Here is a 15184-nt window from a genome sequence, read left to right on the forward strand (position 1 = left end):
TACGAATCTGCTGGTTTACGGACCGTGCGCGTCTATATAATTATTCTCGATGCAGGATACACATATCTTTATAAGGAAGGGTTCACGTATATACCGCGCGCTGGTATCCGCTACGGTATCTTTATGGCTTATTGCAACGCTTTAGGCAATTTCGTGATCAACGTGAGGAACGGGGAGGAGAGGAAAACCATGATCGCCCGTCTGCTCAAAGCGTTTCGCTGTTCTATCAGATTCTGTTCGAGGCACATAATTGTTTAACATTATTGCGTACGAAGAAAATACGAGATTAAAGATTTAAAGTCTTAAAGGCGTTAAACTAAGCAATTTTAGTTGGGGATGGGAGAAACGTATCATTACGAGACGCTAATAACATGTTAAATTAACGAGCTAAGTGTTAAAGAATCGGGACAAGTCAGTTAATTGTTAGAGGCCTGTAGAAATATATTATAATAGATAATACTAAAGTAAGGAATTGCGGACAGAGTGAGCTGTAATTTTGTTACCCCTGTCCGAGAGATAGAGTTTGTGAGCAACGTTTGTCAAAAAGAAAAAAAAACGGAAATAATGAAAAAACTAAAGAAAGCTATGTGCAGAGATAATCCCCCTTTATCCTTTTGTTATCCTCGCGATACAATGTATCACCGATCAGGAATCGAGGAAGAATCATTCGCGGAACGCGACACGCAGACTCCCGCGGACGGTCCATGTATGTCTCTGGTTCACCTTACAGAGATGAAGGGGGACAGGAACTCAGATGGAGAGATAAACAGATTGAGCGCGGGAAGCAGCAAGAAGGCGGGAGGGGGAGAAGAGAGAGAGAGAAAGAGTATACTGGTTCGAGGGACCAACAATGCCCTCATTCAGGCTTCGTATACACGGGCGCATTATTGAATTCAGTCGCCTTTAAACAGACAGAGAGCGAGAGAGAAAGAGAAAGGAGCGACGGAGCAAGAGGGAAAGAGAGACCGAGAGAAAGGGTTACGCGGACGGGTGAGATGCGAGAGGAACAGGCTGAATGCTATCTATATTATCCGAGCATAGTCGCTCACGCTGTTTGGCGTAGATCGAGATTATCTTCCGCAGTATCTGAAGCCGCAGCCGCGCGCCGCCGAAAAGCAAAGTGCTTGCTCCGGGCGAAAGGAAGAAAGGGTAAGCGGAGAGGGTATGCGGGGGGTGTACGAGATTGCCGCGAGATACGTTTGTGCTGGTACACGTCTAGCCTCCAAATCTAATGTGACGTCTGTGTCACGTACCTCCTTCCATGCTGCTCCATGTCGCGCGCATAAGCGGAGTGTGTCTCTCTCATCCTCTCTGTCTTTTGCTCGCCACAAAGAAAGCGCCCCTATATGCACGCATCGCCGGCGATATCTGTGCTCCTGTCTTTCGACCAGCGATACTGAAATTCGCATGCATGTTACTTCGAAATTAAGAGTTATCAGTACTCGACAATTTATCGAAATGGACGAAATAATTCACTCCGTTATTCCACCATAAATGTTACTTCGAAATTAATGTTAGATTAGTAATAAATAATATTTTAATTGTGCAAGTAGTGTCTCATGAGTCTGTGCGTGTGTAATCGCTCTTTCATTTTTGTTCGCGAAGTCGAGCGATGATCAATCAAATGGTATTTGCGAGTGACGCGTATGTTTAAGTATGATTAGTACTTTTATTAATCCTGATTTAACTTTCAAAAATTAGAAACGACCTATGACCGAAGATTAATATTTCATTACTTAAATTAATATCTTATCTCACATTCTTTTATTACGCATTTATTAGTAATTGATGTTTTCATATTTTTTATTTATATTTAACGTGTAATTGAAAAGTATCGGTGTCTCAAAGTGTTTAGTTTACCTCGAGCCAATTTTTGTGTTCCTATTTTTCTTCGTGTGCCTGTTACAAAAATTTTCCTTTGCACTCTTCGACATTTTGTCGAGTTTCGTCTGTTCTGCTATTAGCTCCTCGGTAAGAGACAAACTTTTCTCGTTCCGCGATACATCGTGTAATATTCTAGCAATCGGCGCGTCTCCGTCGGAATTCACGTACTCGATGTCAATGCTGGTGTCCGGTTGAATGAGAAGTCGGGTCATCGGTTTGTGATGCGATTTCTTCCGCGGCTCTTCGGACAGTAATTGCTGAGATGATGTCGGAAGAGATTCCACTAACTGTTCCTCAAATGCAGGCGAGCTGTTATCACCTTTGTCGCTAAAGTAGTCATGACCGCTCGATTGTGTTCGCTGGCTCAAGTTATTTTTCGACATAGTACATTTCGCCTTTTTCGCTATTTTGTATTTGACACGGGCTTCATTACGTGGAACGGCGATATCATTGAGCGGCGAGTTTTTCGTCGACCGATCGTTTTTCTTCTTCTTCGTTCCCGTGGCTAGTACTTCTCTTGAGTTACTCGTGCCTTGCATTCGCGGTCGCCCGAGATTTAACTTTCGTCGAGCGGTACCGTCAAGGTGCTGAGGTGCGCCGATGACAACGCGAGTTTTGTCCTCGTAGACGTTAGACTGTCCGATAACATGTTCGAGATATTCTTCGGATGACGGTATAGTCTCGAGTATGTTATCGACTGCAGCGTTCAGCGATTCTTTGTTCTCGTAGAAGGAATGCGATATTTTCGTTCCGATATCTGTGACCGGTTTGAGAGACTTGGCATCCAAAAATTCTCCAAACATCCTCATACTCGGCGTTTCCTCGTGAAAAATGTCGGTGTTCAGGTCGACGCTTTCTTCTCCTGGGCCGTCCAGTCTCACCGCCGGTATTAACGACGTTATTTGCTGCTTCACGTCATCAGGCACTACAGAAACGTTGACGAGATGTTCGAACAGTGCCTTCAAGTATGAGCCCCTCGTCGCGTAGGCCGTGCGTTCGAAGTCCATGGCGTGCACCAGGCTGTCGTACTTGCGCTCGAAGAACATCGCCACTTTCACTGCATCGCTCTCGTTTATCTTTGCGTAATCGATAGCCCGCATCACGCCGTACATGTCCACGTCCACGTTGGAGTCGTACGCGTACTTCTTCAATTCGATCGGCTGCGCACCAGGACCGACGATGGTTATTTTATCCCTGAAGTACCCCAGAGCCTCCTGTTGCACGGGATCCTGCTGCACGCTTTCCAGTTTCTGGCCCAAGTCCACGATAGCCTGCAGAAGCCGACCCTTGGTCACGTACTCGAACGGGTCTCTTGGTAATTTCAGTTTACGCAGCAAATTGGGGATGGAGAAGAACTCGATGATACCGCGGATGATCCTCTCGTCTCTCGTCTTCGGTAACGCGAAGAAGAGCGATTGCACATTGATATCGTCCATCGTTCTCGGTACTATATGCTCGATCTTAATCTCGTTGTGCAGAGTACGGTTCAGGTGTTCCGATGCTGCGCGGCACTCGGGTGAACACCCGGTTGATTTATTCATCGTGTTAGTCAACACTATGTCATTGATCGCAAACAGCCTGTCTTTATAATTGGGATATTTTGTGGAAAAATCTTGTCCGAGAACGTGCGAGAGTCCCCGCGACACGAGATACTTTCGAAGGCTGTCTACTTTGCTCGCGTGGTATCTGTAGTCGCGCATCTGTTTTAGCACATACTCCACTTCTTCCGCATGAATGTCACTCACGAGATGCGGCTTAAGAGTCTGGATGCTCTGCCGTATCGCGGCGTCGATATCTCCATTTTCGGCTTGTTCCAGCATTTGCAGGAGCAACTGTTTCGGCGTATCTTCTGGCAGTATTGTCCTTTCCATCGGCGTCTGTATATCTTGACATTGCGTCAGAAGCCTGAGATCGTCGTATTCACGATCACCCGGAATTTCACCGATGGCTTGATTGATCTCGTAAGGCGATGGTATCTCATTGAACATTTCATTCAAATTTACACTCCATACTCTAAACAACATTACGAGATAGTCGTGCAGAAACACCTCCATGTCGCTGATTAACGATTTGCTTTTGATTAAATCTGACCTACGAATAAATTCTCTCATCATCACGCGCAGCATAGAGAATATGGAACCATAAGGAAAAGTGCGATAAATATCTTCAACGGGCACGGTTATATCTTCCGCGTGACCCAGCGTGTACAGTCTTAGTGGCACCAGCTGCTGAAACGTGCCGTAATTTAACCCTTGGGATAGGTAAGTAAAGATCTGCTCCTTTTCAAATTTACGTACATTATCTTTGCAAGCTTCAAACGCGGTTTTCACGGGCCCGTCTATCACATCGCGCAGAAACAGCGCAGAGAAGCGCATAAGTCTCGCCCACTCGCTGTGACTGGTAACCGATGATGTTTGGTAGTCAAGTTGAAAGTGGAAATTTGGTGGCAATATCTGGATCAGATTTTCCAACTTTAACACGTAATCCCGATAGTCTGAACATGGCGCAAACGCCACGATCGACGAGTTATACAGGTTCGTTAGGCGTTCCGGTGGCACGTATACTTGTTCCGGTAAGGACCTCGCGTTCACCTCTAAAGAATCGATGGCGGAGAATATTTCGTCAGTTTGCAGCTCCCTGACATTTCGCATAGCGGTTAGCAGGTCGAAAATACGCTGCTTGAAAGTGCGCGATGTTCGATACAGGTCGAGATCCCAGGGAAGAAGCGACGCGACGTCAGTCTTCGACAGGAATCGCAGCAAGGGCTTCAGCGAGGTGAAATGGGCGCACGGTATCGCTCGTATCAAAACTTCCACGTGATCCCGGGTAATGTCGATATCGGGTGATGCTTTCAGCAAAGTCTCAGCGTTGGCCAACGCCTGCCTCGTACTCACGTCCGTGGGATTCGCCAGCTTGCAGTAGCGTAGAATCGTCCCGAGCTTCATCTTCCGCGACTTTATGCCGCTGAGATTGAAATAAATCGGCAAGTATGGCATCAAGGCGGCCACTTTACAATTCTTCACAAGCAGTTTTACGTAGAAGATATTCAATTGCAACGGCAATAACAGCTTCTCGATTTCCGTGTCGTTCACTATGGGCATATCTGGCATCTTGCTGACGACTCTTATGGCGAAATTGATGGAATACAACGAAGATTGAAACTGTTTGCTCCTCGATAATTCGTCCAAGACCGCCAACACCCGCAGCTTCATCGTCTCGTACTCGGTCAGTTGGAAATTCAAGGGTAAAGATGAAACGACTCTCCTAGTCGTCATTTGAGCCTTGAGTGGCTCTATTTGTCTGTACTGGAACGGAATCTCTTTTATAATAGATCTTATATCGTCGCTATCGACTATAGATTCTCTCGGTATTACATTGGAACTAATCTTTATCGATTCTCTTATGAGTGCGTCGAGGGCTATTTTCAGCTTATCGTCCATCGTAGAGCCAAGAGTGACGCTCAGTAACGATAAAACATCGTGCAACGCGTCTTTAGCAACATTCACTTGTTTTATATTGAAATTCCCGGGTAACAACTTAATCAACGTGGAAGGCTTTAAGTATTTTTTAATGAGCCCTACATAAGGTATTCCCTCGACGGGAAGTATGTTCATGAGTGGCACGAGGTCGTCCTTCGTGATCTCTGGAACGTCTGGATAATTCTCCACTTCTCGGACGAGTCCCTCCAATTCCGAATGAATGCCCGTATCCGATTTTAACAGCTGTCGCAGCAAATGTAACGCTTTCGTCTTGAACGTCGGCTGGTTATCGAAGGTAAACGATTCCGGCAGTAAACTCGCTAATTTTTCGGGCTTAAAAAATTCACGTACTTTCGGCAGGGACATGTTTAACTGGCTGACGAATTCGAGATCGTTGCTGGATAATTGATTGCGAACGAGAGCCCTGCGAAACGATCGTCTTGCCGGGGAGATGCGCTCGCGCAAAGCCTGTCTCACGAACGTCATGGTCTTGTAAAGAATTACCTTTCGTCTCAAGCTGGAGAACCGCAGCAGATTATCCAGCACCGCGGCGAAGGCATCGATCGACGTACTGTAGATGGTGTACTTGAAGTCCGGCGGTAGATACTTAATCATATTGTTGTGATTCAAAAATATCTTGAGAGGCGCTAAGTCATATTTGAGTTTGAGACTCGTCAAAGTACGATGCATGCTCTTAACGTCTTTCTCGGTAATGAAGTTGTAACGTTTCTCAAGATTGCGCCGCAACCTGTTCGCCACCTTGTAGACGTTCTCGTTCTCAATCTCGTTGTTGTCCATCAACGACAGGAGATGAAGTAATTTTTTGACCGGAGTGGAAAACATCTTCCAATCCGTGTCCTCGTACTTGATATATTTGAGGATTTCTTTGGTCTGCAAGAAGTTCTTGATGGGCGCGAAGTCTTTCTTGTGCGGTATCAAGTTCAGCATCTTTTTCCAGTCTTCCTTAGTCAAATCTCTCTTCGAGGGCTTGCTGGAACCTATTGTCAGTTTCAGAACGCGCTTGAACGACTGCAAATGCCTTTGCATGTCATCATCGACAAACGCTGGTCCTTCGTGCAGCAAATAATCGATGATATTTTGAAGTATATCGATATTGTTATTGGATGTGCCGAACATTTCTTCCGGATTCAAGTAACTCAGTATTTCGGGATTTAAGATAGAATTGAGATAATCCACGTTGATTTGCTGAACATGTCCAAGTTCGAGCAACAGTGGTCTGAGTTGAAAACCGGTGACAATTGGGTAATTCAAATGTACGACATCTAATTGTAGCTTATTTAACTTATTCATTGCGGTGTTATTACTGTTGACTTCTGGCAAATCCGCGATCTTGGACAATAAAGTAATCAATGGGGTGTTTGATTCGACGATCTCATTACCATCCGTTAAACGAGACAGTGTATCGGCGTTGAACAAATACTCGATGGATTCAAACCGCTGTCTGTCGCGATGCGGAATGGCATTCACTATGTCTTCGAGGTCCGAAATCAACGTATCCGCCTCTCTTTCATTAGGTTGAATATTCCTCAGCGTCGAAAGCGCATCGAAAAATCGCGTGTCGTTGTTTTGGTGTTGCCTCTGGAGAATGTGCAGTAACGTGCGATAGCGCTTTTTCGGATCGGCAACTGCGAAGACGGTACGCCCGAATTTCTCGTTGACATCCCGTCTATGCAAGAACAATCTAATGGGAGCGAGCTCGTTACTGTCGGCGATTCCCACATTATCGAGTACAGTCAACAAATCTACATCCACTCCGAAGCTAACTACGTCCTCTTTAACGGCGCTCAACAGTTTTAAAACGTCATTGTTCTTTTTGACCACAGGATGCAATAGCAAACGATGTAATAATCCCAGCAGCGACGTTTTAGCCGATTTATCAGTAGGAACGGTGACTTTTATTTTATTCAAGCCGGCAGCATTTAGAAGTTTTCTAACAGGATCGTAAACGGCAGCCTTCATGGCAGCAACGGCACTCCTCAGCGATTCAATATCTGTGCCCGATCCTTTCAAATTTGCCTCGATTTTGAAAATGGCTCTCGTTAAACCAGAGCTATCAGCGACGTTGACTTGTTGCTTTGCGTGATGCAGAATCGATTGCAGAAGTTCCTCTTTTTCTAACGAATCGGAGTTTCTGAGTTTTTCCGGCAAAATGCTGTATGCCCAATCAGGTGTCAATAGTCTTCTCAGTGGTTTGACAAAAGGATCCGCAGGTAATAGCGATACAGCTTTACCAATTCGTTCTTTACTAGCACGCGACTCCAGACTCTCGTCATGCGTAATCTCTTTAAGCATCATCGACGCAGCCATCGTCAAGTTCTCTGTCTCATTCTTGTCGATGATCTCCTGGAAATAACTTTGCAACCAAGCTTGTCGTTCATCAGGCGAAATCGTTAGGTAATGTAACTTGCTTATTTCTAGCAGGAGTGGCTGGTAAATGGCATTACTTGGATCCTGCAACGATTGGATCAAGTAAGCAAAAAGTGGCGTTTGGCGATCGTCTCCACTGTTACCGTCTAAGGAACTCAACGCCACTCTGACACGTCTCAGTAGCAATTTCTCCGCGCGTATTATGCGAGACTCCGTTAAACTTTTCAGAAGCATAATCAAAGCATCGCGCGCGGCAGTTCCTTCTAAGGTCGCAAGATCCAATTTTGGCACGAGCATCATCAGATTTGCTTTCCTCAGCAACAGAATCACGGGCTTCACGTACGTGTTGTTTGGCAGATACTCCAGCATTGCTTCCAATGTCTGTTTCTTCAGGATCTCGGTGTTGATTAGAACTTCTTCCTCCAGGATGTTTAGCGCCCGTTTCGTGAGGGAGGCTAGATTTCCGTCCGATGAGATATAATTAATGGGAGAGCTCAAGGCTCTGGCGAGAACGTTCTCCGGCGTTCCGCTGATGGAGATGTTCCAGTCACCGACGTTCGTGTACACGTACGACTTGAGAATTTCGTTCTGCAGCGACTCATTTCTAGACAGTAGTTGTTGAACCAGGTAGACAAAATCTGAGCGATCGAAAGTTTTAATCGGCAACGGTGGCCCGTTGACGTTATTGACAGCAAGGCTTAGCGCCTCGGAAAGCTTTGGTTGTGCGGTTTTCAAGCTCACGGTCTTTAATATTAACAAGAGTCTTTCCATCGGTGTGTGCACATCAGCCAGACTGAAGGTCGACGATAAATGCGTGAATAATTTACGTTTTTTAAAGAGTATCTTTAGCGGTAGATATCGCGGATCGCTATCGATGTACGGCAGATTCTTTAGTAACAGTTGCAGATCCTCTGAGATATATAGATTGATCAGTAACGGCTCTTCAAGGTAATCGTGAGTGTTTTGGAGAGCCCTGGCTAAAGGCTCGTCGGATTTCACGAGAGGAAGTGTCCGCGCTCTTTTCAGCATGGCTAATAATAAGTTCCTCGGTGTTTCGTGTTCAAACTTGTTGAACTCGTAACTCAGAATATTGAGAATGTTCCGCTTGGACATAAAATTCAGCACAGGAGTAAACTTCTCGCTCCTGAAGGCGTCTGGTATACGCATCAACAGGGAAAAGATATCGACCTCCACATCCGCCGAGTCGTCTCTCTGAAAGATGATGCCGGAATCGTAGAGCAGTCCTCGTCTAGGGGTTAGACCATTGACGTGACCTTTGTAAATGAAATTATCGATAACTTTTGCTTGCGACTCGTTCACCGGGACGTTTCTCAAATGGATCAGCGAGGTCAAGATTAATTCCCAAGGATCATCGCTCACTCGTCTATCTCCGAAGGCATAGGTCCACGGTAGATCCTCTGATAAATGGGGACGTAACATTTTCATCGCGTCGCTAATATTCGGCTGCAGGCACGGCGTGTCGAAGGCATCTAAATAATCATTCACCTCGTAGAAGCTAACTGGCGCCGTGTAGTCGTAATTGGCGTCGTTCGCCAGTTTCTGCGAGACGAAAGGTATCAGCAGGGACAGCGGTTTCCTCAAATGCCGCAGATGTGATTGTCTACGGAGGCGCGACAACACTTGTAAAAGAGCGTGATCGCCTGTTTCATAGAAACCAATATCGAGAGCCTGAAGATGCGAATCATCGAGATGATCAAGTAGATATTTAGCTACGGCGGCGGCGTTAAGGGGATAATAATCATTCGCCGCTACCAAGAGTTTCTTTGAGTTGTCTTTCCGGTTGGGAGTGGACGGATAAGGTTTCACGTTGAAATTCTGAAGCAATAATGAGGTCGCCTCCCTAGTTGTCTCGGACGACTGCTCGTCTGTCTCCAGTCTTTCCAGGAGCGTTTTCAGAAAATTTGTTGTATTCTCCAGATTCGGTCCCATATACTGTAACAGAGCATCTTCCGAGCCCGATCGCTCCTTTAATCGTTGCGCGATAAATCTAATAGCATTGTGGACTTCCGGATCCGTCAGATCAAACACCGGATAATTTAACAGTATCGCGGACACTGCGCGCAGATTGAGAATCTCGTCGCCATTACGAGCCGCTTGTAACAGAAAGTCAATGCCTTTCGCCAGGGATGGATGCAACACGCCGGCCCTTTGCTTATCGCGCGAGACCGACTCGATCACTTCCTGGTCTATGTCGAGCAACATATCGGCGAGCGGCACCTGCTCCAGGGCGGCGTCGACGTCGGAAAAGGCGCTTATGCAGAGCGACGCGTATTCGGAAACGAAGCGGTTGTCGACCCTCTCCAGCATTTGCAGGAGCTTGTACAGTTGTTGCTTCGGTAACTTGTTTCTCAGTGCCGGTAGAACGGGAAGAAACTCGTAAACTGCAACTCGATAATTTCGCGCAGCATTGTGAATCTGCTCCAAGGGTATTCTCACGTCGTCGTTCAGACAAAGTAGCAGTACGCGGCCTAACGTTGTCACCAGATTGTCGCGTAAAACTGCAGCAGCCTCCAAACGTGATAAAACGTCCTGCGGCGTGAGAGCCGGATCTTCGGCAACGCTTTGTAAAGTTTGGCTGGGTACCATCGATCTTCGCACGCTACGCTCCGAACGATGTTGATCATAATGCTCCTTTCCGTGCGAACTCTATCAAGCGGAAAGGTAGACGCAAAGAATAGCAAAGTGTTATTTTTGTCCTCCTTCTTTATCTTTTCTCCTTGTTGTAATGTAGTGTAGGAGAACACGCAAATATGATAAAACTTATTCGAGATATTATTTATGCTTACCGACACTTGTCGTTCAGCAACGGATTCTACGAATTGACAGACCGATATTGACATTATGGTCAATATTATAGTCCAGTTTATCCGAAATGGGATTCGGAAGTTTACAGCGTTATATCGACGTTCAAATGACACGGTTCTTTTACTTTCTGCAATACAGCCTTCAGAATAATCGAAGGCTGCAGATCTCCTATCAGCCATCTGGATAAATATTATATATACTTTAAGTTACATTTTAATTGTAGAGCTCAAGCTATCTGAATTTTTATTTGTGAAAATTTGATTCTACGAGAAGTAAACATATTTCTTTTTCCATACGCAGTGCACAGAATTTAAATGTTTTTTTAAACTTTATGCTACGCTGTTATAATTCTCTTATCGTTGATCGTGCATAAAAATCTATCTATATTTTCAGTGTGATGTTATTCTCTCGAATTTTTATGTCTGCGCTTTATCACAGCACAATACGCTCGCTATGACAGCATAAAATTAAAACACACGCCGATAAGAAATTAATACGCACATCGAACTAAGATGCATTATTTCTATATCGCAAAATGGATTTATTGCTCAGTCTACGTTCTGTTAATTGTTTCAAACGGCAATGCATATGTTTAAATTTTAAGTTACTTTAAGGAAATTATAACTATTGGGTAAAGATATTAAACTGCGTACACGCGTGCGGACATTTTTTTAAAGAATAAAAATAGTATTACTTTATAAAATAACATCGTGTAAGAATACGAGAGAACATGATATATTATGCTATGGTTTTATTAAAAATATACTACACATAAATTACTCAAAATTTTTTAAGTAATTAATTTATAAATGCAAATATAAAAACAAATAAGAAACAGTCTACCATGCATAGTTTAAAAAAATTAATTTACTTTCTTTTTATAGACTGTAGTTTTTTCTTAAGAAATTGTTCAACAGTGAAAATCATTATTACATGTAATTATTAACCGTTAATTATTGATATTTGATATGAAGCATGATTAAAGTTATACGACCTTCTAATTTTTACGTTATACAACATTGTAATGACGAAATGAATAATCAACTGTGCAAAGAAAAATGCAGGTAATCATTGATAATTTATATCCCTTTCACGAATTTATTGCATCAGAAAGCTTAGCCAAATACCTCGAATGTTCAATTTGAAAATGTAAGTATTAATGTAATTTAGTTACATAATTTTTCTATTACGACGTCAGAGACTTACTGTGTAACGAAATACGAGGCACGTATTCCTCAATAAAGCAGTTACTCTTTGCGAGCGATTTAACTTGGAGCTCGCTTGCTTTTCGCGATTGGCGACAATGAACTCGTCGAAGACGGACAATGTCGAGACGATGGACTTGCCTGCGTCTCTACCGATCGGTGCCAATGCTGTGACCGATTAAATCGATAGCGCGTGTTCGCGGTGGCGAATTACTAATCGATTTCGAAGCCTCCTGCGACACAGTACGAATCGCGTTCGCAATTGTGCACTCACTGTTTCAGTAAGACAATGCATCCACACGTACAAATCGCGAGGCGATAATGCGAGACGTATCGAAAGCGTGCAAATGTAAATGGCGCGAACTAATTTTCTATGAAATTGTTTCTATCCTTTCGCGTGATAAACCTAGCGATTTTTAATCATCAGAATTATTTGCCTCGATCTTGGTGCAATCCTTTGCAATTATTTTATTGTGTTAAAAAACACGTTAAGTAAAATAAATTTGACAACACAAAAGTATTGTCGAATTGGCATGTTTATAAAAATTTGTAATTAATACAGAAAATTTTCTGATTTGTAGAATCTGCTTTTTACACGGTATTTTATTTATTGCGACGACGTAGAATTGTAATTAAAGTCTATTATCAATGATCTCGTTAACGGCAATAATTAACTTTTGTCCGTAAAAAGAAACCGTTGATCGACTTTCTGTCTGTTTGGGTACGTCTCGACGTACGGGCGAAATGAGCGGAAAAATTTGCGTTCGCGCGTAAGCTCGAGTTTTCATGCTTTGTCACAATTTTATTCAAACTTGTGTATTCCACAAAATACTGCTGCACCGTCGCTGTATTACAATGTCACATTTGCATATTTAAATATACGCTTTGTAACTCCATTGTTTTTCTATTATTTTCCTATTAGATAAAACTATTTCGCATTAACGTATCACTTATATTATTAGAGGAAAGTTCTCTATTATGAGATAGGCTCCCAATACAATAGCAGGTTTTTAACACTCACTTTCGCAAATCTTTCTCGCAACAATTACACGCACGATCTATAAACAGTGAATTTTTTCACTAAACAGATTTCGCTCCAAGAGCGATAAATTAATGGTGGAACCAACAGATGATGTTAATTTAGCAGAAGCCCCGCTATCTCATGTTAGGGGTCTCTTTTCTATTACTTTTGCATTGTTAATTTTGTTTGGCTTGTTTTTGTATTACATATTTTAAAATTCTGTAATATATCTTCGTACATATAAATAATTAACGAGTTTTTACACGTTTCGCCGTTAATTAATTATGGCACATCACAAACGAAAGTAATAATTTAAACATTACTATTTGTGAATGGATGAGGCTGAGCTAAACGCTTCTTTTTACCGGGTACTTCACGGTGGCATCCGTATATAGTCTACGCTTAGCCGTAAGGATTTTACCGAATCTTTCGACAATAATGAAAGCGTTGCATCGTGTATTCCGAGAACATTGGTTTCTTGCGACGTAAGGGTATCTTTCGTCGCAAGTATCTTTCTACGCCCCGCGCGTGTGCTCGCCGACGCGTGCATAACGAGGCTATCCCAAGAAATCTGAAAAAAATACTGCGGGAGAAAGAGCAGAGAAGATGCCTTAAGAGTCGCTCGGCTCCTCAACGCGCAATTGGCATCGACCGAGGCGGAAAGAATCGCTGACAGGACCACGATGAATTATCGTGTCTCGGTACGCGGTAATTAATTATCGTGTTTAACTCTCTCTCTCTTCTCATGATCGCCATCGTTGTAGGTCTGCTCGAACGTTCGCCCGAAATCGCATAGATTATCGTGAACGCCGTTCACCGACGCGAGATTAAATAATTTTAATTCACCGTACGACAAATTAAATGAACGCTCGACCGAACGAGAAGTGCCGATTATCGCGAAATACTCCACTGCGTTATCTCGCGTGCGCGAGCGTTAAACAGGAGATTATGAAAGCCATTAAAAATTTAATAACGGCCCTTGGAGAAATCGCAAGAGTCGGATGTATCTCGCGTAGATGACGCGAATCTGATAAACTCTTTCGGTTTCGCCCGTTGGACGTTTCCCAAAAATACATTTTTTTCGCGCGCGCAATCACCAATCTCGAATTAACGCGGACTATAAATCAGCATTATTTCTCGCAGAGAAAACATTTCGATATACCGGACGAAAAAAAAAGACTGCTGATCGAGATTAATCCCGTTCGTCCGCGTTCGACGACAATCGAGTTTTTATAAGCGGCTGCATAATGCCGATAGCTTATCGCGCTCACATCAGAACGGTGTCTGTCTACATATATTTTACAAACTGTATCGCTGCGCGATAGGAAGGAGACATTATTTTCAAAATGTATCATTTGGATATCTCCCCGTACACGTTTTTAGACTGTAATCAAGCGGCTATATAATATTAGAAACGTTATGCAAAGTTATACAAGTTTCTAATATTTTAAAATAAAGCAGATTTTTGCGCCAACGAAGAAACTGGCTCGGAAATGTATGAAAATTTCTGTTAAAAAGTATCGCAGGGGCACATATTTCTATTTCTAAAGACATATTTTACAAGTACGATTAAGCTTTTGATTTTAACAACGCAATGTCCCTTCCAATGTCGACAATTAAAAACTTTCCTCGGGCTTGTCTCCACTCGAGTCAATCTTATGAAAAATCTCCAAGCGAGAAGAACGCCGCAGTGTTCGCGCAATCTTGCCAACAAGCAGCATCCCATCAAGCGACATTGGATTGCAACAATCCGCGCTCCCATCACAATGCTGACGCTACGCACCCCATTTTTGTCGACGAGCCCGTCGACAAGCCTCGTCGGCAAATTTTCCACGCGATATGGCCGCCTTAATAAGGACATCTCGGCGCGGCGATTTAGTCGTGGGCCGAGGCGCTCGCGCAATCTCGACATCTAAATTCGCGTCGGGCGACGTTTGACCGGAAAGACTTCTTCGCGCGCTCCCGCACCCAGGTCGGACAGGGATACATTTCTGTGGGGCGGGAGTACACGCTCGTAGACACGTATTTATGTAGGCGCAGAAAGAACGAGAGAGGCGAACGGTCCGATGCAGATGAGATAGTATCGCGCGCCCGGTAATCATCAGATCTCAGGAACGGTACAATACCGGCCGTTCTCCACTGTTCGGGAACACTCAACATCGCGCGACAATGGCACCGAATGGGCGACAGCTGCTTAACGCTCGCCCTCGCGCTCATACGATTCTCTCTGTCGTACGCTATCGGAGTTTTTAACCCACGGATTTTCGGTACGCAAAAAATGGAGGAGAGTGTGTGCGCGAGGCTCGCATCCGTTGCGCGGGGAAGATATACTACAAATTACAAGCCCATCTCCGGAAATCTCATCGTTTTTTTTTCTCTCG

The 15184-nt window shown here is 43.9% G+C and overlaps 1 protein-coding gene across 1 annotated transcript; it reads right to left on the reverse strand.

The window, feature by feature from the left end:
• Window positions 1-1856: 1856 nt before the first annotated feature.
• LOC105569512 lies at window positions 1857-11847 on the reverse strand. The gene is made up of 3 exons (XM_012026025.1): window positions 11784-11847; window positions 10559-10756; window positions 1857-10418 (listed from the first exon to the last, which is right to left on the reverse strand). The coding sequence occupies exons 2-3, from the start codon at window positions 10754-10756 to the stop codon at window positions 1857-1859; spliced, it is 8760 nt and encodes a 2919-aa protein (XP_011881415.1). The 5' UTR covers window positions 11784-11847.
• Window positions 11848-15184: the final 3337 nt, after the last annotated feature.

Source organism: Vollenhovia emeryi, unplaced genomic scaffold, assembly GCF_000949405.1.
Source record: "Vollenhovia emeryi isolate VEMERY1.0 unplaced genomic scaffold, V.emery_V1.0 DF939124.1, whole genome shotgun sequence".
Lineage (NCBI taxonomy): Eukaryota > Metazoa > Arthropoda > Insecta > Hymenoptera > Formicidae > Vollenhovia > Vollenhovia emeryi.